The sequence below is a fragment of the Macrobrachium nipponense genome, chromosome 4, assembly GCF_015104395.2.
Source record: "Macrobrachium nipponense isolate FS-2020 chromosome 4, ASM1510439v2, whole genome shotgun sequence".
NCBI classification, from domain to species: domain Eukaryota; kingdom Metazoa; phylum Arthropoda; class Malacostraca; order Decapoda; family Palaemonidae; genus Macrobrachium; species Macrobrachium nipponense.
In genome coordinates, this window is record NC_061100.1 from 123,096,948 (window position 1) to 123,123,804 (window position 26,857).

Below are 26,857 nucleotides of genomic sequence, written 5' to 3' on the forward strand. Positions count from 1 at the left end.
GCCGTTTCTGGACATAGGGCAGGAAGAATGACTGTTCCTCCACCTCTGACATCTGTGAATTACTTTACCACCTTCCTTTCCGTCTGAAGTATGGGATAAGCTAGCAGTTCCCAACGATTGTAGAATACGGAAATATGTTGTTGACGGCCTCTAGGCTCAGAGATTCGGATCTGGTCAAACAACAAAGTCCTTCACGATCTTTGAGGTCTGTTTTTTTTTTTTTTTTTGGAAATCTTGAAATTGTCTAGATCGAAGCTTCCGGCATGGAACTTAGACGTAGTCTGAAGTTCCTGATGTCAAAGCATTTCGAACCTCTCCTTTCTGTAAACTTAATATACGTGACCAGAAAGGCTAATTTTCTAACCACTCTAGCTACGGCAAAGAGGGTTAGTGAGGTTTTAGCCATCATCAGAGGTTTTGGCTTTAGAGGACAATAATTCGGTGTGTCCTCTAAGCCTTCCATTCTTGCTAAGAACGAAAACCCGTCTAACCCTTGGCCAGAGGCCTGGAGATCAAGATGATGGTACAAATTATTGGGGCAAGAGCCACAGAGAGTCTGTGCCCTGTCGGGGGCTCTCAAGTTTTATCTTGATAAAACTAAAGAAAGTTGAGGTCATTCGAACAATCTTCAGTGTTCCGTAAAAAGACCAGACTTGCCCATGTCGAAGAACGCCCTGGCGTTATGGTTAAGGAGTTCTTTTAAAGAGGCTCATTCACTATGTTTGAACAAAGATTTGAAATCATTTAAATTGAATGCTTATGAGGTGAGGGGCGCGGCCTAGGAAGCATTTCAATAGAGCATGACACTCAGTAATATCCTGAGTGCCCCACGTTTTGAGCGAAGCCGCAAACTGTGTTCGCTTCACACTCCGACGGGATGTGAAGACGACATATGAGATCTGCGAGTCGCTAGGACCATACATATCCGTAGAAATATTATTGGGGGCAGGAAGCAGCACGAATCCTATCCTATAGAAAAGGGATAGGTGTGCTTTTAACTTTGAAGGGTTGGTCGCTTGAGGCGCTTTACCCTTTCTTTAGCCTAGAAGTTATGGGACTAACTTCGATAGGTTAGGTCAGGTGGTGGTTTTAGCTTCGTTGCCCTCACAGTATGATCAATATGGTCTAGTCACATTGTGGTCACGCTCCCGTTGACAGATCATCTAGTAAAGCAAAAGCAGGCTTCAGTGACAGTAATCAAGAAGTCAGCTATGCTAACAGGTAAGGAACCAAGATGTCAATCATCTGCACTTGAGGTGTTTCCAAAATCCTTCTATTCTGTCCCTTCCCACCTCCAATGGTGGGATTCAGCTATATATATATCTGACAGGTAAGTTTCATGAACAAAATGTTATTGTCATGATACAATAAAGTTTGTTCATACTTACCTGGCAGATATATATTAATTCAAAGTACCCCACCCACCTCCCCTCAGGGGACACTGGTATGAAAAATCTGAATAGAAAAATGGGAATGGTTCCTGATATCCGCCTCCCAGCGGCGGAATGGGTACTAACCACCTGGCCGCCCACTGCGTGTGCCGGGAGTTTTGAAATTCTGTCGGACTTCGGAGAATACAGCTATATATATATCTGCCAGGTAAGTATGAACAAACTTTATTGTATCATGACAATAACATTTTGTACAAGTAACTTACCCAGCAGATATATACTTAGCTATAGACTCGGTCGTCCCCCCCGACAGAATTTCAAAACTCGCGGCACACGCGACAGGTAGGTCAGGTGATCCACATTCCCGCGCTGGGTGGCGGGGTCTGGAACTATTCCCGTTTTCTAAGTCAGAATTTCTCTGTCGGTTGAACGGACAACACCTATTGTTCGTTCCTCCATCTTGGATTTCAACTCGTTTGCGAGAATTTGGATTGGTTTTTTGGTGACGTATTCTGTTTTTTCTCTGGCTTGGCATACGCTTATTGTGGACTGTTTTTCGACTTTGGTTTTGACTACTCTTTCACGATGTCTGACGCTAAGGCTTCACCTATGTTTAGAGTTTGCAGTAGGGAAGACTGTAAGGTTAGGCTGCCTAAATCGGCATTTGGATCCGCATAGTATTTGCGCTAAATGCAGGAGAATGAATTGTTCTTTTATTAAAAACAACCTGTGTGGAATGCGAGGAAAACCTAACGGAGCTTGAATGGAAGGAATTATCATCATATGTTAGGAAGCTTGAGAGAGATAGAGTGAGGAAGGCTTCAGCTAGGTCATCTAGTAGATCTTGCTCCTTAGAACAAGAAATTAACTCTCCATCTAACAATTTTCCCTTAACTTAGCCTCAGCTGCTTCTCCCTGTTCTGAATCCAAAGATTCTTCGTCCAGAGAGGGAAAAATGTAAAACAAGCTTCAATTAAGAAACTTCAAGCTCATCTACGAGCTCTAAACCAAGGTAAGAGTGGTGATAGTGACTTGTGCAGTGTCCCCAGTGCAGTGGAGGGGGCGTCTGACCGGTTCCTCATTGCTCCTAGGCCTAGACCTCTTCCAAACTCCCAGGACCAGGGGAGGAGGAATGTCGAAAGCCGCAGGGAGGATGCAGAACATCCCCAACGGTCAGGCGTCCCTTCGGCAGATCCTGTTGTTAAGTCCCAGGCTGCCTCGGATTGCCGCAGAAAAGGCGTCCTAAAGGAGTGTTTTTCGGCCTCAGACTCTTCCTCTCCTAGACGAGGATGGAGTTCGGCCTCCCGTTCGCGCCCTTTGAAGAGAGCCTGGAAGGCTCCTAAAGGAGACGCTGCTGACTCCAGCCCAGAGCGTTTTTCCGAGGATTGGGCTTTCGGGACCTAAGAAGCTAGACAAGAGGAGCCTGCTCTTCAGGATCCGACCAAGAAGTTTTTGGTTAATCTGCAAGAGCAATTAGCTTCGCTCGTAGGCTCTTTTGCTAAGGACTCTACAAGGAGGAAGGATGTCTCGCTCCCTGTTAAGAGTTCCGCTAAGCGTCCTTCTTCGTATAGGAGAGAACTCTCACGATCTCCAGGACGTTTATCGCCTTCGTCGAGAGACTCGTCGGATAGGAGTTGTTCTCCTGAGAGAAGAGCCCTTTCGCCCTATAGGCTGTCTTCCCCGAAGCGCCCTCTTAGACACAGCGCATCGAGCAGAAGTCTCGATCGGTTTAGGTGCAAGGAACCGGGAAACCGATTTAGGTATCAGGATCCCTTGGGTCTTCAGGACCAGGAGCCAGACAGGCGCAAAGAGGCAGCAAGACGCAACAAAGGACGTCAAGAGCCTCTTAGAACTCTGGGATTCAGGACGTCAGGATTCTGCTAGAAGGCAGGAATCAGGACGCTATGAGCCGTGGGTGGGGAGGGGGGGGGTTGACATGGACCGCCAGGAGGTCAAGGGCGCCCAGGAGTCAGGGCGGCCAGGACAGGAGTCAGGGCGGCCGCCAGGAGGTCAGGGCGTCAGGAGTCAGGGCGCCAGGAGTTAGGACGCCAGAAAACAGGACGCCAGGAGTACGTTAGGCGTCAAGTGTTAGGGCGCCAAGAGCCTGTTAAGCGTCAGGAATCAGGACGCGGGGATCTTTTCAAGCGCCCTGAATCAGGACGCCAGGAGCCTAGCAAGCGCCACGAACCCGACGAACCTAGACAACAAGAGTCTAGTAGGCACAAGAGTGTTGCCGACAGACAGGAGCCTCACTCTTCGTATAGGAGTGCTAATGTTTACCGCCGCTCCCCTTCTCGGGAAAGGAGTTCTTCTCCAGGGAAGAGCCAGATCACTCCAAAACGATCTCCTTCTGTAGATCAGTTTGGGACCAGGTATCGGGAAGACGAAGAGCCTGTAGAGTAGCAGTTTCGGACTACAAGAGACTTTCTCTTTTGCTACTAAAGGAGTTCGGAGACTCCCTTCATCCTGCGGACCCTCCTTCACCAGGATCGTTGATGTCCAGCACTAAAGCTCTCAAATCGTCTTCCTTCGTTAAGATGCGCCCCGCTCTTTGTATGAAAAAGGCATTGAAAACTTTTTCAGAGTGGTTGACTTCCAGAAGGGAAGCGGGCAAAGACAGTTTTTTCCTGCCCTCCTTCCAAGTTAACCAGGCAAACAGGAAAGGTGGTACGAGACCAAAGAGCCGATGGGGTTGGTTCCTGCCTTCTTCCGCGGATGCGGATTTTGCTTCCTTAGTGGACTCTGCTAGGAGGAAGTCGTTGCTGTCTGCTAAGGCGACTTGGGGCATGTGTGAGCTGGACCACCTTCTAAAGGGCCTTTTTAAAACCCTAGAAGTCTTCAACTTTATGGACTGGGCTTTAGGAGCATTAGCGAAGAGAGCTCAGGACACGGACTTTGTTTCCATGGAGGAACTTTCGAGGCGTCCTGGCTTGCATGGACAGGAGCGGGTCATGGACGGTTCTGTGGAAGTTGCCTCTCTTTTTTGGAACGGGAGTATTGAAGAAGAGATCTGTCTTTAGCTCTTTCTTAGCAAGAGCAGTATCACCCTTGCAAAGGACATCTCTTCTTTTTGCTCCTTTATCCTCCGCACCTTTTTCCACAAGAGACGGAAGGTTAGAGAGGTTTCGAAATCTCTTACGGAGAAGGCAACTCAAGATCTCCTCACGCACTCAGCCAAGAAGTTTAGGCCGGCAGTGCCGATAGAGAAGAAAGAGAGACCCTCTTTTGTTCAGCCCTTTCGAGGGGCCTCCTCTTCTAGAGCCCCTCTTAGAGGTCGAAGACCAGAGAGAAAGAGTAGACCATCTAGAAGGTCCTTCGGGAAGTCTAGATGAACAGCAAGTCCTCCAGACAAAAGTAGGGCGCCAGGCTACTCCACTTTGCCAAAGTCTGGGCGCAGAAGGGAGCAGACTCCTGGTCCCTCTCTATCCTGAAAAAAGGATACTTGATCCCCACCTTCAGGGAGAATCCTCCCTTGACGACAACTCCAAGGGAGTTGACCGCCAGATACTCGGATCCGGTCCGAAAGCTTGCCTATGTTGCAAGCAGTGGAACAGATGATTTCCAAGGAAGCGGTAGAACTGGTTCAAGATCTCCAGTCTCCAGGATTCTACAATCGGCTATTCCTGGTACCGAAAGCATCGGGGGGATGGAGACCAGTTCTAGACGTCAGTGCCCTGAATTTCTTTGTCTTGAAGAAGAAATTTTCCAATGGAGACGTCTTCCTCTGTTCTATCTGCTCTTCGTCCAGGGGACTGGATGGTGTCCCTGGACCTTCAGGATGCGTATTTCCATGTGCCAATTCATCCGGCAGCAAGGAAGTATCTGAGGTTCATGTTCCAAGGAAAGTGTTCCAGTTCCGAGCGATGTGCTTCGGACTTTCGACTGCCCCTCAAGTCTTACGGACATCATGAAGAATGTAGCTTATTGGCTACATCTGGAAGGGATCAGGATCTCGTTATATCTGGACGATTGGCTAATAAGAGCCCAATCGGAGAAAAAATGTCTGGAGGACCTTTTAGTTACTCTAAAGTTGACAAAGTCCTTAGGACTTTAGTAAATCACGAGAAATCCATGCTGACTCCCAGCAAAGTATTGTCTATCTGGGGATTCAGATGGATTCTCGGGATTTTCTAGCGTATCCTTCGCAGGAAAGGACTGAGAACGCTGCCTAGAAAAGGTGTCAGTCTTCTTAAGGAAAGAAACATTGTTCCGCGAGGGAATGGATGAGCTTGCTGGGGGACCCTCTCCTCGATGGAACAGTTCGTTTCCTTAGGAAGACTTCACCTACGACCCCTTCAATTTTATCTGAAGGAGAAGTGGGATTGGAAGAAGTCCAACAATCCATGGAGAGACTTTTCAATCTCGAAACGGATCAAGGAGAATATCCGTTGGTGTTAGATCCCACAGAAACTAGCAAAGGAATCTCCCTTCGCTTACAGAACCCGACGCCTAGCGTTGTTTGCAAAGGACGACCTCCAGATTCAGGGTGGGGAGCGACCCTAGGTCGCAAGAAGTGTCAGGCATTTGGGAAGGAGAACAAGTGTCCTGGCACATCAACAAGAAAGAGCTAACAGCCATTCATCTAGCTTTGGTTCATTTCGAGGAACAGGTCTCAGGTCTGGGGATTCAGATTCACTCGGACAACACAACAGCCCTCGCTTATATAAAGAAGCAAGGGGGGACGCATTCCTTTTCCCTGTACGAATCAGCAAAGGATCTGCTGAATTTGGGCACAGGAAAGGAAGATCTCTCTCCTCACAAGGTTTGTGCAGGGAGAGAAAAATGTCCGGGCAGATCTGTTAAGCAGAAAAGAACAAGTCCTACCCACGGAATGGACTCTCAATCCTCAGATTTGCCAACAACTTTGGCATCTGTGGGGAAGGCCCAATATAGACCTGTTCGCAGACCAACAAGCAATCACAGAATTAGAAAACCTATTGGCTCCCCGATCTCGGATACCTCAAGCAGTAGCAGTAGACAGCTTTCTGCTAGATTGGACGGGCTTGGACGCGTACGCCTTCCCTCCTTTCAAGATAGTAGGAGAAGTGTTGAGGAAGTTCGCTTGCTCGGAAGGAACAAGAATGACCCTCATCGCTCCCTTTTGGCCGGCTCTCGATTGGTTCACAGAGGTGCTGAGTGGTTAGTGGATTTTCCAAGATCGCTTCCACTAAGGAACGATCTTCTCAAACAACCCCACTTCGACAGGTTTCACAAAAACCTCCCCGCTCTAAGTCTGACCGCCTTCAGACTGTCGAAGGACTTGTCAGAGCAAGGGGCTTTTCACGAGAAGTGGCGAAGGCTATTGCAAGAGCCAGAAGAGTCTCCCACTTCTAAAGTATAATCAGTCGAAGTGGGAGTTGTTTAGAAGATGGTGTAAGGAAAAGAAAATATCCTCCTCCAGTACCTCTGTAACTGAAATCGCAGATTTTCTCCTATATTTGAGAAAAAGACTGTAACCTGGTGGGCAGTTTCAACAGTGAAGGGTTACAGAAGTATGCTGGCCTCAGTTTTTCGACATAGAGGAATAGATCTGACAAACAATAAAGATCTTCATGACCTTATAAGGTCTTTTGAGACCACGAAAGAACATGTAATCAAGAAGCCTAGCTGGAACTTGGATGTGGTCCTCAAGTTCCTAATGTCGGAAAAATTCGTACCATCTCACGCAGCTTCGTTTAGGGACTTAACAAGAAAGTCTTTATTCCTTTTTGCGTTAGCAACAGCCAAGAGAGTGAGCGAGTTGCAAGCTTTGGAAGGTAAAGTGGGGTTAAGAAAGATTCAGCGATTTGCTCCTTCTTTCGACCATTTTTTCTAGCGAAAAATGAAAATCCCTCAAAGCCTTGGCCAAGAAGCTTTGAGATAAAAGGAATATCTTCATTAACAGGGAGAGAACTAGAAAGGACTTTGTGTCCAGTCAGGGCACTCAAGTTCTACCTGGAGAAGAAGAAGTTGCTGAAAGGTACAGAAGAAAGTCTTTGGTGCTCTGTAAGAGATCCGAAAAGAGCGATTTCTAAGAACGCCCTTACATTCTTCATAAAAGATGTAATAAGGGAAGCTCACCTTAATGCGAAGAAGAGCATTTCAAGGTTCTCAGAGTGAGAGCTCATGAAGTGAGAGCCATAGCTACGTCGATGGCATTTCACAAAACATGGTCGCTTCAGGCTCTTATAGAGTCGACATTTTGGAGATGTAATTCGGTGTTCGCCTCGAATTACCCCTAAGAGATGTTAAAATTTCGTACGAAAAGTGCTTTGCTCTGGGAGCGTATGTTTCGGCGAATTCAGTGCTGGGAGAAGGGGCTGAGGCTAATCCTTCCTATTTAGTTTAAGGCTTAAATTACTGTTTATTGGTGGTTTGTTGTTTTTATTGGTTAATTGTCAGAGGGAATAGGGACCCTCTTACAATTCATAGATTGTAACAAGACTAACATGGTCAGGTGATCGGGATTGGCTTCAGTGCTCTTTGTGATTTGTTTAATACCTTAACTCTGTCATGTAAGAGGGCGAGTCTCCATTGATATGACCAAAAGGTCAAGGCTCTACCATGTAAGTGGGTCAGCCCCCATTGGTACGATCCAGTATAGGCTCTGTCGCGTAAGCGGGCCTAGCCCCCATTGACACGATCCAAAGAGTTATTCAACCATAGGTTCATTCCTCGTTGAAACTCTTGAGGCAAGCAGACTCATCGACAGTAGTCATGAAGTCTTCAGCCCAATAAGGTAGGAACTATGGATTATGTTATCCAAGAACATAGGTTGTTTTTTCCTGTTTTTTAATGTATGTAGTTTAAATATTATTTTGTTTTTAGCTGTCTCTTGCCCGCCACCAAGGGTGCCAATCAGCTAAGTATATATCTGCTGGGTAAGTTACTTGTACAAAAATGATATTGTTAAGATACAATAAAGTTTTGTACATACTTACCTGGCAGATATATACGATTAATGGCCCACCCAGCCTCCCCTCAGGAGACAGGTGGAAGAGAAATTATGACTTAGAAAACGGGAATAGTTCCAGACCCCGCCACCCAGCGGCGGAATGGTGGATCACCTGACCTACCTGTCGCGTGTGCCGCGAGTTTTGAAATTCTGTCGGGACGACCGAGTCTATAGCTAGTATATATCTGCCGGGTGGTAAGTATGTACAAAACTTTATTGTATCTTAACAATATCATTTTTCATACTTTCACTAATATAGGCAACAAAATGTTGTTTTATTGTGCTGTTTACAACTGCAATCTTGAGTAAGATCAATAAACGTTACATATATAATGCTAACATTGTTCAAATGAGTGCTGGGAAGGAAGGCTGGAAAGATGGTGGATAGTCCATGATTATCCTGATGATAGCCGCCATATTGGATTTCAAAACTGCCTTGAAAACAAATTTTACGAAGAGCGTCACATGCTTATTTTAGTTCGTATGGGGCTTTCATATCTCACATTTTGTTGAAGAAACTTCAATCTTTTGAATGGTATGCTTAGAGTTGTAATTGTATTCATGTTTCACCAATTAAATATCGAGTGAATAAGACCTGGCCAGCGTGATGATGGTGGATTGTCCGTGATTGTTTACCCTATTTTCATCCATCTCGGTTTCCTCCCTCTCATAGGCTACTTACCTTGGCCAACCACTTTGTCATCATTACCTAATTTCAGCAAGGGATGGCCTCATACTAGGTAATTCACAGTGGTAAAACTTCCGAAGCTGCCCCAGTTTTTTTAGGTTTAACGATGAAAAACGGCAGGAAACCGCCAGGTGTTGTAGAATGCGTAGAAACATAAGGAAACTCTTTAAAAACAAGAAACTAACTTACTCTTACACACGTTACCTAACCCTAAACCTACTACTACAATTACAGGGGACCCCAGTGGGAACTGGGGTTTTCGGGTTGGGGGAGCAAGAGAAAAGTGATTTGTGGGGCACTACCTAACCTAACACAGCCGCCTAACCAAACCCCCCCCCCCCCCCGCCCCCCCCCCCCCCCCCCCCCCCCCCCCCCCCCCCCCCCCCCCCCAAAGAGCAATATGTCTCTGGCACAAATCCACTAGTTTTATGTGTATTTTCAGAGTACACTTGACAAAAATCACCATAAGTCAAATAACAGTCACCACAAGTTGCTGGAATTTCATCAACAGGATCTGGAATGTTTCCTACCTGGCCCACCAGACAGCATACCTGATGCTCCTGAGGAGATGCTGTCCTCTCTCAGGTCACGATGTCCCTTGGCCCTGAGTCGGTACTGGCTTTGCACAACAGACCACTGCTTGGTTCCACCTCTCTATTTAACAGAGAACAGGTGGATGCAGCAGTGGACAAGCACAGGGATTACGACAAAGACCAGCTTGACCACCAGGCAATGGTGAAGCCCTTTGGCTCTCTGTGTTCCACTGCGGCTAGACCCTCAAGTCTAGCTAACACCTCCTTGGCCCCCGAGAGGACAAACTTTTCTAAGGGAAACCGAGAAACAAGCCAGCCTTCTTCCTCTTCGGAGGGAGCGACGTCATGCCTTTTTTTTTTCAGCCCTCCTTGCCTTTGGGAAAGGGGGTTAAGGGTAAGAAGAAGAAGGGTGAAACGCGAGGGTTAGCATTTCCCTCCAGCTGCTGCCACTGGTGGGAAGTTTACTGTCAATCCATTGGGCAACATGGCAAAGACCTGGGTTGTAGACCTCTTTCAGGAGGGATATCTACTACCCTTGAGTCTCCGCCACCCATCACCAACTACCTGGTCAGGCTCCCACCGTACGTTATGGTCGCTGATGCACCAGACCCTAGTGGAAGAAGTCAAGAAGATGCTGAGCAAGGATGCTATAGAAGTCATGTCGGACTGGTCCCCAGGATTCTACATCCGGGTCTTTCTTGTAGAGAAGACCTCCGGGGGGGGGGGGGGGGGGGGGGGGTGAAGACCGGTCATAGACCTTTCTGCCTTGAACCAATTCATTCACCAGACTTGGTTCAAGGAGACAACACGAACAATGCTTGCCTCTATCAGGGAGAACGACTTTATGCTTATGGTGGACTTGAAGGATGCTCATTTCCAGATATCCATCCACAAGTACCTACGCTTCGTCCTCAGACGGTCTACCAATTCAGGGCAGTCTGTTTTGGGCTTTCAACCGCTCCCCAGGTGTTCATGAGAGTGTTTAACCTGGTCTCAGCTTGGGCACATTTGTACGGGATATGGCTACTGAGGTATCTTGATGATTGGCTGGCTCTGGCGAACTCCTCTCGCACATTGCTACAGGACAGGTATTGACTCCTCAAATTTTGTCAGGATCTAGGGACCCTGATAAATCATGAGAAGTCTGATCTCGAGCCCAAGCAGAGGACGTTGTACCTGGGCATGCCAATTGACATGGTAGCAGGAAGAGTCTTTCCCTCAGACTCTCGTATCAGCAGGTTCAGGAAGGCAGCGAGCCAGTTCTTGCTTCGATAGGAACAACCTGCTTGGCTCTGGTAGGTTGTGATAGGTCACCTGTCATCCTTGGAGAAGCTGGTTCCTCATGGGTTACTTCACCTTCGGTCTTTCCAGTGGGGACTGAGGGAGTACTGGTCTCAGTCCCGCGACCCTCAGTCTTTTCTCGTCCCTCTCCCGCAGGAGTGAGAGATGACTTGGACTTGTGGCTCAACAACAGGAACCTCATGAGTGGACCTCTCCAACCCCCCCTCCAGACATGCCTCTGTTCTCAGATGCATCGACCAAGGAATGGGGCACACACCTGGAGAAGCTGCTGACTGCACAGGGGTGAGACCAAGACAAGCACCTTCACATCAACATCCTGGAACTTAAGGCTGGCTTCCTGGCTCTCCAAGAGTTTTGGGAATGTGTGATGCGACAAAGTGATGTTGAAGAGCGACAACACCACAGTAGTGGCATACATCAACAAGCAAGGGGAACTTCCCTCTCTCAAGCTTCATCAGTTGACAGTGGAGGTGCATGAGTGGGCAATAGCACACTCGGCAGAGCTGTCAGCCTGATACATTCCAAGCAAGAGGAATGTGGTGGCAAACCATCTCACCCACCAGGATCAGGTGGTAGGGACCAAGTGGTCCCTTCGCCAAGACAGCGGAAAGGTTGTTCAACCTAGGGAGGCGTCCAGTCATAGACTTGTTCGCCACCTGGTTCATCAGTAAGCTAGAGACCTTCTGCTCCGTTATTCTGGATCCATGGGCTGCTGCAGAGGATGCGTTCCAACATCCGTGGGACCGTGAAGTTTATGCCTGTCCCCTGCTCTGCCTGATTCGAGCAGTGATCGGCAGGGCGGTGATTGCTCTGAATCTTTGGATGATTCTGGTGGCACCCGGTATCCTGACCTTCTGGCTCTTCTCTCCAGGGTATCAAGAGAGATTCCCCCACAGTAGAACCTGCTGTGCCAGCCACACATTGAATGGTACCACTAAGCAGTGTCGTCCCTGTGTCTTCACAGCTGGAGGTTGTCCACCAGCTCTTGCAAGCGGGAGCCTTTTTCGCCAAGCAGCAAGAGAAATGGCAGGATATCTCAGACAGTCCTCTGCAGTGGTATACCAGGGAAAGTTGGTCGTCTTCTGTGGTTGGTGTTGTAAATGGGGTATCTCCTGTCGGAGCCACTCTTCAGCAGGTTGTGGATTTCCTCATCTTCCTTTGCTGAGAGAAGCTCCTTTCTGTCTCAGCTGTAAAAGACTACAGGGCTGCACTGGCCCTAGTCTTGAAGCTGAAGGATGTTGATATCTCATCCTCCTTTGAGATATTACTCATAAGGAGCTTCAAGAGGTCTTGCCCAGACAGGGATCTCAGACCTCCTGAGTGGGACGTGACTTGTGTTGCAGAGCCTCACTTGTGCCCGTACAGGCTCCTTTGAACCACCAAAAGCAAGTTCTCCCCACAGAGTGGATGCTAGATTCTCTAGTGTGTCTCAATCTTTGGAAGTTGTGTGGCAAACCGGTACTGTACCTTTTTCCCACAGCTAAGAATCATCACCTCCCCCTTTACTGCTCACCACCCCCAGATCTTCTCTCATGGGCAACAGATGCAGCGTGATAAATCTGGTCAGACAAGGACCTGTGTGCCTATCCTCCATTCAGGATGGTGAGAGAGGTCATCAACAAGTTCAGATCATATCAAAACCCCACAATGACGCTAATTGCTCCTTACTGGCCGCTCAGGATTGGTTTCTGGATCTCTTGGAATTACTCAAGGACTTTCCAAGACTGTTACCACAAAAGACCATTCTGCTCAGACAACCTTATTTCCACAAAAGACCATTCTGCTCAGACAACCTCATTTCAGATGGTATCACCATAGGATTGTCCACTCTTGCTTTGACTGCATTCAGACTGTCAGGCGACTCAGAGCAAAAGACTTTTCAAGCCCAGCCGCAAAAGCTATTGCACATTCCTGATGACAATCATCCAATAATTTACTACAGTTTTTGATTAACCAATAATTTATTTTGGGAGGGCTAGTGCCCCAGAGTGTGCACATTGTGATTGTCACCTGTCTGTAGAGCACATTTGTGGTACACTGCTTCAGATATTACCATTTAAGAAGGAAACTATTTAAAATGACAATGTAGATAACCATCTGTGATATATAAGATTTTTAAAAAAATATATAATTACTGTATTATATATTTGTTATTGGCTGACAAAGAAAAGCATTTAGGGCTTTGAAGCCTGAAAGAAATTCTAATTACAAAAAGGTGCTGAATGATCAAGATAGGTTCAAGAGCTTGGGCCCCATGACCTAAACGAAATTTTCAAATCATCTTTTTATCAGCTGTAGTACATGCAGTTCTGTAATAACCTTGTTAGGATTGTATAGTAATTGGGATTATGCTTTTTGTTGTCTCTGAAAGTTTGTGCAAAATATGTCTTTATTAAATGTCTTCCTTTAAAATTTCTTAAGGGCCTGGCCGGCTAATGCCATTTTTTAAGGACAGGAATTTGACATTCATACACTTAATAAAGTGACTAGGGACATCTCCAAACTGCATGTGATTTTTGCATCTGACCTTCTGTTTTGTGACACCTGTGCAATTTATCCTGAAAATAACCATTTTTCAAATTCTATCTCCTCCCTTGATACCTATAGAGACTTGATGTGGCCCTCCAATCAAATGTAGTGTTTTTATTTCTAAAAGTAATCATTTGGCTAGATATGAATTTTTCATTATGGTAAAAAAATAAACCCTATAAATCAGGGGAAAAAATGAAAGAAAAAGAAATGAAACAAAAATTGGAAAAAAGGGCTAGTTTGTTCATGAAACTTACCTGTCAGATATATATATATAGCTGTATTCTCCGACGTCCGACAGAATTTCAAAACTCCCAGCACACGCAGTGGGCGGCCAGGTGGTTAGTACCCATTCCCGCCGCTGGGAGGCGGATATCAGGAATCATTCCCATTTTCTATTCAGATTTTTCTCTGTCGCCGGTCGGTAAACAACTGTTTACAGACCTCCGCCTAGGATTTTGAAACTTCTTGTGCTAACTTGAGTATTCTGATTGACTTTTGGTTTTGATTTGGCTTGTTGGCTTGGCATACGTGATAGTGGATTTGATTTGGATTTGGCTTTGACTTTTCTTTGATTACGATGTCTGGATCTAGCTCTGCTAGCTTCAGGGTGTGTAAGGTGCATGAATGTAAGGTGAGGTTGCCGAAAGCTTCGGTAGACCCTCATTCAGTGTGCTCGAAATGTCGTAGTCATGTATGTATGTTGAATGATAGATGCATCGAGTGTGAGCAATTGACTGAAATTGAATGGAAGGCATATGATTCTTACGTGAAAAGCTTGAGCGTGATAGAATCAGGAGGTCTTCCTCTAGGAGTGCTTCTGTGAGTAGAAGTCAAGGTAGAATTGTATCTCCATTAAATCCTCCTGTAGATGTAATTCAACCTGATCCTGTTGTATTGCCTCCGAACAATCAGGAAGTGTCTGCAGAAGGAAGCGTATTACTTACGATCATGGAGTCGATTCGCGCCTTGGAATCTAAAGTGATTGCTCTACAGTCAAATGTGAATTGTGATAAAAGTGTTAGTGCATCTAGTGTAGTGGAAGGGGGGTCAGATCGGTCCCATAATGCCTCTAGGCCTAGGCCCCTGCCGGACTCCCAGGCCTTAGGGAGAGGGCAAGCCGAAAGCCGAAGGAGGGTTACGGGATCAATGACCGGTTCTGACGTCCCTTCGGCAGAAACTGAGGACGAATCTCAGGCTGCCGGTGTTCGTGCACGGGCACGAATACTTAAAGAGTGCTTCTCTTCTTCCGAGACTTCCTCTCCTCGCCGAGGTTGGGACGCTCGGAAGACCTCTCAGGGGGAGAGCGGCAGGGGCGCAAGGTGTCGCACAAGCGGGCCGTCGCCCTTGTCGCCCTCTTAAGAGAGGTTTCAGAGAAGGAGGACGCTTCACGTCCTTCTGATCATTACGTAGATTCGTCACCTGAAGATTTTGAAGCTTTTCCGCCACAGAAAAGGAACAAGACTTCATCAGGGGAGGACTCTTTCGAGCGTCCAAGTCGCTCTAAGCATGTTCCTGAGTTGAAGGAAAGGGCATCCCCTCGCCCATCTTCCTCGCACAGGATGAGTCCTTCTCCTGATCGAGAACTTTCCCCTTCAAGGAAAATGCTTTGGGAAATGCAGAGACAGTTAGCCTCCTTTTTTGAGAGAAAGGAGGCAGGAAACTAGTCATCGAAGGAAGGATAGGTGGCTGCCTGTTAAGAGAACTAGGCAGTCCCCGGCTCCTACTCCGCGTTTTTCGGCCTTTGAGTCTCCTTCTAGTAGCCGACGCATTAGAAAACGTGATTACGTTCCTCATGAAAGGGCGTCTAGGAGAGACGAATTTGACAGAGACGGGAGTTGTCGCACAAGCGGCCGGCGTCTTTGTCAAAAGGCCGAGAACGCTCAAGGATCAATATCGGAAGTTCAAGCTTTGCATGTTGATGATCACGCTCGGCGTCTTAAGCAACGAAGCGCTTACCAGGACGCTCGAGAAGACGCTTTTCAAGACGCGCGGAACGCTCGCCAAGACGCTCCAACTGACGCTGTTCAGGACGCACGGCGTCCTACACATCATGACGCTCAGCAAGACGCTCGAGCTGACGCTGTTCAGGACGCACGGCGTCCTACACATCATGACGCTCAGCAAGACGCTCGAGCTGACGCTCTTCAGGACGCACGGCGTCCTACACATCAGGACGCTCTGCAGGACGCTTCTCAGAACGCACGGCGCCTTGCATATCGGGACGCTTTCCAGGACGATCAACAGTTAAGTCCGAAACGTCAGGATGTTTCTCATGTTAAAGTGTCGAAGTCATCGCGATCTTTGAAGGGCGCTGATGACCGAGAGAAGGATTCGTCTAGTGATCGCTGCCCTACTGATGACGAACCAAATGCGTCAGCGTCGTCAGACTATAAGACGTTGACGGATTTACTTAAGAAATTATTCCCAGATAATTTTCAAGCGCCAATTCCTTGCTCTCCACCTTCACAATTTGCCTCATCGAAGGCCAGGAAGGCCCTGGCTTCGTTAAGATGGCCACTTCGCTCTCTGCGAAGAGAGCGTTTAAGAGAGTCCAGGATTGGATGGATTTAAGGAAGGTTAAAGGGAAGACTTCGTTTGCACTTCCTCCATCTAGACTGAAAGGGAGAGCTGGGATCTGGTACGAAACAGGAGAAGAAGCAGGATTGAAAGCACCGTCTTCTTCTCAAGGAGATTTCGCCAATTTGGTGGACGCTCCAAGGAGGTCTTATTTGTCATCGGCTAAGGTTTCCTGGACAATGACGGAGACTGATCATCACCTCAAGGGGTTATTTAAGACGCTAGAGGTGTTTAACTTTTTAGATTGGTGCCTCGGGGCTTTGGATGTACAATCGAGGAGTCAAGACTCGATTTCGCTGGAAAGAGCTTTCGAGTGTATTAGCTTGTATGGATAGAGCAGTATGGGATGGCTCTGATGAGTTAGCATCTCATTTTGCTACAGGTCTGCTAAAGAAGAGAGCTCTCTATTGTAGCTTTACGGCGAAAGCAGTTTCTCCCGCTCAGAAAGCGGAGTTATTATTCGCCCCCTTCTCTACGCACCTATTTCCGCAGTCCATGATTAAGGATCTGTCGGTAAACTTGCAAGAAAAAGCAACAAGGGACCTCTTGACTCAATCTTCCAGACGACCTACTCCTCAGGCTTCTACTTCAACAGCTCCAGCACCCAAGAAGAAATTTAAGCCCTTTCGTGGAGCACCTTCCTCTAGAGGTTCTTCGAGAGGAAGGGGGTCCTTCAGAGGTAAGATCTCTTCTATCAAGAAGGGAAAAAATTGACGTTTCTGCCCTTCAGGCACCTGTAGGTGCGAGACTCACCTTATTGCTCAGGCATGGAGGACGATAGGGGCGGACACCTGGACCCTAGATGTGATCGAGAGAGGATACAAGATCCCTTTCCTCTCTGCGCCTCCTTTGAGCACGAAGCCGATAGACCTGTCGCCCGCATACCAGTCAGAGAAGCAACAGATCTTACTCGACCTTCTAGATCAAATGTTGGAAAAGAAGGCCGTAGAGGAAGTCCTGATGCTGGATTCCCCAGGCTTCTACAACAGGTTATTCCTGGTTCCGAAGCAGTCTGGGGATGGAGACCTGTCCTAGACGTCAGCAGACTGACATTTTTGTAAAGAAAGAAAAATTCAGGATGGAAACTTCTCAGTCAGTGCTAGGGGCCTTGAGACCAGGGGGGGATTGGATGGTGTCATTGGACCTTCAAGACGCTTATTTCCACGTCCCGATCCATCCCCAATCAAGGAAGTTCCTGAGGTTCGTCTTAAAAGGGCAGGTCTTATTCAGTCAGGGCTCTGTGCTTCGGTCTGAGTACGGCGCCGATGGTTTTTACTTTCCTCATGCGGAATGTGGCGAAATGGCTTCACCTATCGAAAATAAGAGTCTCGCTCTACCTGGACGACTGGCTAATCAAGTCGCCTTCGAAGTCAAGGTGCCTGGAGGACCTTCAGACGACATTACAGCTGACGAAGGCCCTGGGCCTTATAGTAAATTACGAGAAGTCCCATCTGATCCCCACGCAGTCCATCGTGTATCTGGGGATTCAGATGGATTCAGCGGCTTTTCAAGCTTTTCCATCAAAGGAACGTCAGCAGAGATGCTTAGAGAAAGTGTTAGCCTTCTTAGGGAAAGAAACATGCTCGGCGAAGGAATGGATGAGTCTGCTGGGAACCATTTCTTCGCTGGAGAAGTTTGTTTCCCTGGGGAGGTTGCACCTCAGGCCACTCCAGTTTTTTATGGCAGAAAACTGGAAAGACAAGAATCTAGACTCGACTTTGATTATCTCAAAAACGGTCAAGGATCATCTGAAGTGGTGGCAAGATCCGACCAAAACTCTCGGAAGGGATGTCCCTCAAGCTTTTGAGCCCCGACCTAGTGTTGTTCTCAGACGCCTCCATGGTGGGCTGGGGAGCAACACTAGGAAAGGAGGAAGTGTCAGGCCTCTGGAGAGGGGAACAGAGGTCCTGGCACATAAACTTAAAAGAATTGGAGGCTATTCGGTTGGCTCTTCAGTTCTTCGAAGAACGATTGGTGGGCCGAGTTGTCCAGATCAACTCGGACAACACTACGGCTCTCGCTTACATAAAAAAGCAGGGGGGGACACACTCTCGATCACTGTTTGTGATAGCGAGAGACATCCTTCTATGGGCGAAAGCTCGAAACATAGTGATCCTGACAAGGTTCATTTCAGGAATTCAAAATGTTCGAGCGGATCTTTTAAGCCGTCGACATCAGATGCTTCCCACAGAATGGACCCTACATCTAGAAGTTTGTCAAGAGCTATGGAAGTTGTGGGGACGGCCGCTAGTCGACCTCTTCGCAACCTCGAAAACGAAGAGGCTTCCGATTTATTGCTCTCCAGTTCTCGACCGGGGAAGCAATAGCGGTAGATGCCATCCTATGGGACTGGACGGGGATGGATGTGTACGCCTTTCCCCCGTTCAAACTCTTAGGAGAGGTAACAAGGAAGTTTGCGGCGTCGCCAGGAGCGAGAATGACTCTGATCGCCCCCTTTTGGCCCTCAAGCGATTGGTTCACGGAGGTCATGTCTCTTCTGGTAGACTTCCCGAGAAACCCTGCCAGAGAGAGTCGATCTTCTCAAACAGCCCCACTTCGAGAGGTACCACGGAAACCTCTCCGCTCTGAGTCTGACTGCGTTCAGACTATCAAGAAGTTGGCCAGAGCGAGAGGTTTTTCAAGATCAGTGGCAGAGGCTATTGCCAATGCGAGAAGAGCTTCCTCTCGAGCAGTTTATCAGTCGAAGTGGGCTGTCTTCAGGAGATGGTGTAGGAAGAAAGGTATTTCCTCCTCCACGACCTCTGTGAACCAAATCGCTGAGTTTCTCCTGCATTTGAGAAATGTGGACAAACTAGCAGTGCCCACAATAAAAGGATACAAGAGTATGCTGTCAGCTGTCTTCTGCCACAGAGGATTAGATCTGACAAATGATAAAGATCTTCACGATCTTTTGAGATCGTTTGAGACAACCAAAGTACTACAACCGAAGGTTCCATCATGGAACCTTGATGTAGTTCTAAGATTCTTGATGTCGGCTCCCTTTGAACCTCTGCATGCTGCCTCATTGAGAGACACTACTAGAAAGGCGATTTTTCTAACTGCTCTTGCCACGGCAAAGAGGGTTAGTGAAATTCAGGCAATTAGTAAAGATGTGGGTTTCAGAGGACACAGTGCAGTGTGCTCCTTGGATCCTAATTTCTTAGCGAAGAATGAGAACCCATCTAACCCCTGGCCAAAAACCTTTGAAATCAAGGGGTTAACAGAGTTCATCGGACAAGAGCCAGAGAGAGTCCTGTGCCCTGTCAGGGCTCTCAAATTTTACATGCAAAAGACCAAAGATTGTCGGGGTCCTTCTGAGAACTTATGGTGTTCTGTTAAGAGACCCGACTTTCCTATGTCGAAGAATGCACTGGCATTCTTTTTACGGAGCACCATCAGGGAGGCCCATGCGTCCTGCTCGGATGGTGATATGAAGCTTTTGAAAATAAAAGCCCATGAAGTGAGAGCTGTTGCGACTTCAATGGCATTTCGAAAGAATATGGCACTTAATGATATCATTAGCGCTACTTTTTGGCGAAGCAACTCTGTGTTTGCTTCACATTACCTGCGGGATGTGAAGACGGCATATGAAGAACTGCGACGTCGCTTGGACCATACATATCCGCAGAAATGGTGTTGGGGGCAGGGAGCAGCACAAATACTATCCTATAGAAAAGGGGTAGGTGTGCTTTTTAATTTTGGTGTTGGTTTATGGTTGAAGGGTTGGTTGCTTGAGGCGCTTTCCCTTTCTTTAGCCTAGAAGTTATGGGACTAACTTCGATAGGTTAGGTCAGGTGGTGGTTTTTAGCTTCGTTGCCCTCACAGTATGGTCAATATGGTCTAGTCACATTGTGGTCACGCCCCCGTTGACAGATCATCTAGAGCGCACCAACTACACAGGTCACTACCTTGTTGGCAACTCTAGTAAAGCAAAAGCAGACTTCGGTGACAGTAATCAAGAAGTCAGCTATGCTAACAGGTAAGGAATCAAGATGTCAATCATCTGCACTTGAGGTGTTTCCTAAATCCTTCTATTCTGTCCCTTCCCACCTCCAATGGTGGGATTCAGCTATATATATATCTGACAGGTAAGTTTCATGAACAAAATGTTATTGTTATGATACAATAAAGTTTGTTCATACTTACCTGGCAGATATATATAATTAAAGTACCCACCCACCTCCCCTCAGGGGACAGTGGTATGAAAAATCTGAATAGAAAATGGGAATGATTCCTGATATCCGCCTCCCAGCGGCGGGAATGGGTACTAACCACCTGGCCGCCCACTGCGTGTGCCGGGAGTTTTGAAATTCTGTCGGACGTCGGAGAATACAGCTATATATATATCTGCCAGGTAAGTATGAACAAACTTTATTGTATCATAACAATAACATATTTGATTGTTCTATAATGTCTTTCTAAGTTGTATGCCAAATTTCAATCATATAGCTTTAAAACTAAGAGAGAAGATAGAATTTGAAGGTCAATAAATATGGTTTTGAAATACAGGTGTTAAAAGTTTTTCTATGTATTTTTACAAAGACAATGTTAATAATAAATTATGATTATTATGAATTTTGTATTCCTTTTTGGGTATTAATAAACCAAAACAATGTTATTTACCTTAATTTAATCATAAATGAAGATGACTTTGCTCAAAGATCGTAGCCTGGGGCTATGTAACACTCACTCTCTCCTTCACTAACTCCGTTAATATCACTGATATTATGATCTGAACTCTCATTAGAGCAAATTTTCTTCTTCTGTATGTTAGCGAGATGTTTTGCTTGTCTTTTCCTCTTTGGCATGATGAAAACCTTGCCAAAACAAAGAAAAACAGAAGTAAAAGTAAGTGAATGTCAGAGGTGAAACTCGAACATGTACCCTCTTTCATGTTTCTGCTCGCACTGAGGTGTGTAAAGCTAAAGCTAAGTCTTCCTGTCTTGTGACTCGTGGAATCTCTACAGATGCCATTGGTTACAATTTGTTTGATAATAATTATCAAAATTTACAGTAACAGAAGAAATATACTGCATTTTCTTGTACGGATCAATGTGTTTGGCTTATTGAGTTACTTTTACTAATTACCCTGTAACTATGGAAGTAAGAGGAATTTTGACGAAATATATCGTATACATATTCTCCATTGCCTATGAAGCTCCATGAATTTTTTCATGATTTTGCATTTTTTGCCCTATACTGGCCGGCCGGCACCCGTAAAAATGATCAATTAATTATATTGAATGTTACTTCAACATTTTAAGAAATTTGAAAGAAGTGGTGGAATTTACCATGTACATCGTACTAATAGCTGGAATGACGGATATAGATTTTCACAAGTATTTTTTTTTTAGTTTATTGTTAACAATTAATAATTCTAAACTCTAAAACTTTTCCACAGGCAAAATGACAGAGGGCATCAGAAAGGTGTCTCTGAAAGAGGAATATGTGAAGGTACTTGAAAGTTATTCTTACTTGTATGAGGAGCGCCCTGTATCTATATGCAAAGATGAGACTTTGTTGGTCATTAGGCGATCAAACGATGACTGGTGGCAGGTATAATCCTCTCATATGATTTTATTTTGTACAGTAGTATATAATTTGTAAAACTGATTTGTTCCTACACGATATACAAACCCTTGGTCTTTTACATCAGGAATTACTTTACGGTAAAGCTGAAGCACAGGCGTTGAATTCTTAAACAAGGTGTAAACACTCCTCTTTGCTTTCAGCAGTCTTCCATTGTGAGCTCTTGCTAAGTAGCTAGTAATCATATTTTCTTTCTTCTACAGACTGACAATGAGCAATGATAGATTACAGCAGTATAGATAGTTGGATATATCTTTGTGTTTGCTATCCTAACCTTGGAATTATACCTGTGACTCTACCATGCTGTTACACTGGCTCTCGAGTGTGTCTACTGTTCCCCTGCTGAAAATCCTATTAATTTTATCACTGGACAGCGTCTATGCAGCTGCCCTGAAATTATTAACTCTACTTCTGCTGGTGACTGCTTTGTCCTATAGAAGAAATCTTGAGGAAGTTGGCGAAGAAGTCGAGGAGGAAGAGAATTCTTCAAGTGGCATCATCGTCCTCTTCATCTCCGTTGTCATCATCGTCTTCTTCAACTTCCTCTCCTTTGACTTCAGAGGCTCCCCTGCCAGAGAAGGAGAAAGTAGTCTCCCCCCACCCTAAGAAGTCTCTGCCCTCTTGAACTGAGGTGGCAGTTGAGTCTTCTGTTGGCTCTACTGTTCCTTCGGGAACAGGAACCATCACACTGTCCCTAGGGTCTAGCGAACTGAAGTGCAAACTTCGGTTCGCACTTCTGCTGCTAGTCCTATGTACTTCTGCTGCTATTCCTAGAGGTTCTACCTCTAAGACTAGTTCCGTGTCGGTAGCTCATTTGCAAGCTTCCCTGAGTGCATGCAAATATGGATTCACATGCATCCAGAGTCATTAATCCTGAGTCTGCTCAACGTTATGACTCGGGCATGGATTGTAAGAAACGGGTTGATTCACTAAGGTGACTCAGACTTTGCCAGCATTCATTCTCGTGGTGACCACTCGGTTCCTAGAGTTGACATGACGGTCTCACGAGACCGTACACGTGGTGAGACGAGTAGTAGGTCCCCCGTTGAGTCCTCCTGAGAGGTTTCGACCTCGAAGGGAACTGGGACACGTCATGAGGATGTTTTCAGCCCTTGCCAGTCAGTAGCACAATCGACTCCACCCTGGCCATGATCACGTTCGTGTGACTTATCGGTGTCAATGGCAGCGAACCTTTCTCCTTCCATGCAAGAGTTTTAATGTATGACACTTACCTGGCAGGTATATATATAGCTATATTCTCTGTTTCGCTGGCAGAAATTTTCAAAACTCGCGGCAAATGCTAGTAACCTAGTACAGGCGGTCCCTGGGTTACGATGGTTCCGGCTTACGACGTTCCGAGGTTACGACGCTTTTTCTTAAATATTCAATGGAAAAATCCGTCCTGGGTTGCGACGCTTGTTCCGAGGTTACGACGCTGACGCTTCCGACGCTCCGAGTTAACGACGCTTTTAAAAAACGCATACTATGATAAAAATCCTTTATAGTTTAGCACAGTATATTAATAAAAATAAGTTTCTGGTCAGATTACAACAAAAATTTTGAGGTTATGATGATTTTCGACATTTTTTATGTCATATTTTTCTATGTTTTTTAGTGACGCCTCATATGCGGAACTAGTTTTCGAGCGAATGAATACATACTAGCTTGCGGTGTGCAAAGTTTACATATAACAGTCCAAAAGCGCAAATAATGAAAAAATCATTGCTTGTTTCCAGTAATAATAACAAAATGAAGTTTCTGGTTAGATTACAACGCAAATTCCAAGTATCCAAAGAGAGACATTATCCAGTAATTTGATCAGAGATAAGGACAGAGAAGTGTTCGTTTCGTTAAACGGCCTCTGACTCATGCCAGTAAATGTTTTGTTGATACAAATAATATAAGCCTATTTAAAGATACGTTTACTTTAATTAGTCTATATGATACGTAAATAGTAATCAACTGTTCTTGTAGCCCTCAAGATTTGGCAAAATCGAAGTATCCAAAGAGAGACATTATCCAGTACACTGGAACCTTGACATACGAATTTAATTTGTTCCATTACCATCGTCGTATATCAAAACAGTTGTATCTCAAAACATTTTTTCCCATTAAAAATAATGTAATATGTATTAATCCGTTCTAGCGCTATGAAACCACACCTAAACACAGCTAAATTACATATAATATACACAATTTATACACAAATAAACGAGTAATAACACACATAATGATAAAATAACATAGCAATGTGATAAATGATAATAAATGTTAATAAAATCAATTAAAAAAAAGAAAGGAATTTTACTTACCACAACGAAAGATGACGTGAGGCCAGCAGGGGGAGGAGGTAGGGAAGGGTGGCAGGGAACAATTTGTTCTCTTTATTTACGTATGTACACTAATAACTACGTAATAAACACAAATGAAATAACATTGCTAAACTAATTTTTATTTATTTTTTTTAATCAGTTCGTAGTTTAGAAATAATGGTGATGCCTTTAGAAGGTTTTTATAGCTTCCTTCTGCTTGATGATCGTGGATATTGTAGAAGGATTTCGACCATACTCGTTTGCCAAATCGACGATACGAACGCCACGTTCATGCTTTGCTATAATTTCATGTTTTGCTTCCATCGAAATCATTTTCTTGGGTTTTTTTCTTATCACCTGCTTTGTCTTTAGCTTTGAGACCCATGGTTAATAATAAAATAGACAAAATAACACGAAAAATAGGCACAAATACAACGAACTAAACAACGACGTATTAAAATGCAGCACCAACAAACAAACTGACTGAACGCCATTTATCGGTCGCCTATACAACTAACACTCATCGCAAAATCGTATCTCAAATATTTCGTTGTATATCAAAGCTTATATTTTCGCAAATTTTCTGTTGTATCTCAAAACATTCGTATAATAGGGCAATCGTATGTCAAGGTTCCAGTGTAATTTGATGAGAGAGAGAGAGAGAGAGAGAGAGAGAGAGAGAGAGAGAGAGAGAGAGAGAGAGAGAGGGGCCTTGGCAACAATGGTCTCGGGGATTGACGTAACGTTTATTTTCTGAACAGATAGGACAGAGAAGTGTTCGTTTCATTAAACGGCCTCTGACTTATGGCAGGAAATGTTTTGTTGATACTAATATATAAGCCTATTTAAAGATACGTTTACTTTAATTAGTCTATATGATACGTAAATAGTAATCAGGTGTTCTTGTAGCCCTCAAGATTTGGCAAAATCACTCCAGGTTATACATAAAACTTCAAGAATGTAGTGTCACCAGAGGATTACAATAGTTTTTACCTTCAAGAACCAGCATTCTTTTATGAAAATAACTCCAGGTTGTATGTAAAACTACAGGAAACAACATGTAGTGTAACCAAAGGATTACAAGTAAGGTTTTTATAACTTTTTATTAGTTTAAGACATATTTCCAAGCGTCGTTCCGGCTTACGACTCGTCTCAAGAACGGAACCCCCGTCGTAACCCGGGGACTGCCTGTAGTTCAGGTGACCACCACCCCGTTCCCGTGGCGCTAGCGCTCGGAACCATTCCCATTTTCGTCAGATTTTCTCTGCCAGCCGAACCGGCAACATTGTTGTTGGTTCCCTGCTAAGATTTTCGAGCTCGTTGCCGACTTATCGCTGAAATTGGACGGATTATTGGTATTGTACTTGGAACGTTGGCTTGGCATTCGCTTTGGATTATTCTTTGGATATGTCAGATACAGGTGGTAGGTTTAGAGTTTGTGTGAAAGAGGGGTGCAAGGTGAGGTTGCCGAAGGCTTCGGTCAACCCTCACAAGGTTTGCAAGAAATGTAGAGAGATTGTGTGCACTTGGGAGAGTAGGTGCATAGAATGTGAGAAATTGTCAGAGAAGGAGTGGAAGATCCTTACGAAATATGTTGAAAGGTTAGAGAAAGATCGGGTTAGGAGATCTGTTTCTCGAAGTGAAAGGTCTAATTCTTCTAGTAAAAGGAGTGAATGTGTTTCTTCTCCAGCTCCTTCTAATGTAGAGATGGTAGAATCTTCCCCCCAGGTTTCTCCTGCGCCCGCTGCTGTATCGGAGGAGGCGAAGGATACTCAAATTGTGAAAGTGTTCGCTGCCCTTGCTTCTATGGGTGACCAGATACAGCAGTTAACCGACAAAGTGAGTGGGTTTGATGTGAGTGAAAGTGTAGTGCTCCTAGACCTAGACCTCTGTCAAGCTCCCAGACCCAAGGGAGAAGGCATGTCGACAGTCGAAGGGAGGCGAGAGAGGTTGTGACACGGTCAGGCGTCCCTTCAGACAGTCCTGTTGTTAAGTCCCAGGCTGTTGCAGTTCGCCAGAGAAAAGGCGTAACTGGGAAGTGTGCGTCCTCTGATGGCTCTACATCAGGCAGGGATCGACGGTATTCGGTAGTGTCGCGTCCCCTCAAGAGGACTTTCAGGACATCGACCGCTCAGGATAGACCTTCACATGTTCGGGAAGCATGGAGTAGTCCAGAGGTTTTGTTCTCTTCTGAAGATGAGGATGCAGTTCCGATTAAGAGGAAGAAGATCTTTCGGTCAAAAGAGGACGCAGTATGTCCATTGCGAGCCTTGGGCTCGGCAAGAGAATCGCCCCCTTCGTCTTGCTTGTCTTCTCCTCATCTCTCTCCTTCGGGTAGAGTTCAGGATCGCTCTCCCTTCCGTCAGAGTCCTCTTCCGTCCCCTCCGTCGCATGCGACCCGTCAGGAAGAGAGCACGAAAGATTTCTTGAGAGAAATGCAGTCAAAGTTAGCAGTTCTCGTCAATTCGTGGGAGACTCCCATTCAACGTTCTTCGAGGCGTAAGGACAATTTCCTTCCCGTGAAGTCTTCCAAGAAGACGAAAGACAAGAGTTTACCTTCGCTTTCTCGTTCTTCGTTTGCCGGGGATCCAGGACGCACGGGTATGTCTAGGACGGACGATCGAGCAGCGATTCAGGACGCAGGACGCAAGAAAAAGACCGTATCTTTGGACGCAGGATGCAAGCGGCAGGACGCTGAGCCTCTTACGTTGGACGCAGGACGCAGGCGGCGAGACACTGACGCGTCGATTGTGGACACAGGACGCCGATACGTCTGCTTTGGATTCAGGACGCAGACGGCAGGATGTTGATCCTTCTGTAGGACGTTAAGATGATAGTGAATTGCAGGACATCTCTTCAGCAGAAGAAGATTTAGATTTTGTTGAAGATAAGAATGTGGAACCTTCTTCGGATTATAAGATCCTGACTTCCTGTCTTCTTTCGGTCTTTGAAGGGGAATTTCAGCCTACGGCCCCTTTGTCTCCCCTTTCTTAGTTTTC

At 45.7% G+C, this 26,857-nt stretch overlaps 1 protein-coding gene across 3 annotated transcripts in view; it reads left to right on the forward strand.

Moving 5' to 3' along the window:
* The window catches only part of LOC135211116 (uncharacterized), a 366,483-nt gene that overhangs the window by 35,578 nt on the left and 304,048 nt on the right, over window positions 1-26,857 (forward strand). The window contains exon 2 of one of the 3 annotated variants that reach the window (XM_064244219.1): window positions 21,359-21,513. The exons of 1 other annotated variant lie outside the window; for it this stretch is intronic. In XM_064244219.1, coding sequence (XP_064100289.1) covers window positions 21,364-21,513 — 150 coding nt within the window. In that variant the 5' untranslated portion in view covers window positions 21,359-21,363. The remainder of the gene's footprint in view (window positions 1-21,358; window positions 21,514-26,857) is intronic. One more of the 3 variants, XM_064244220.1, reaches the window with a different exon arrangement.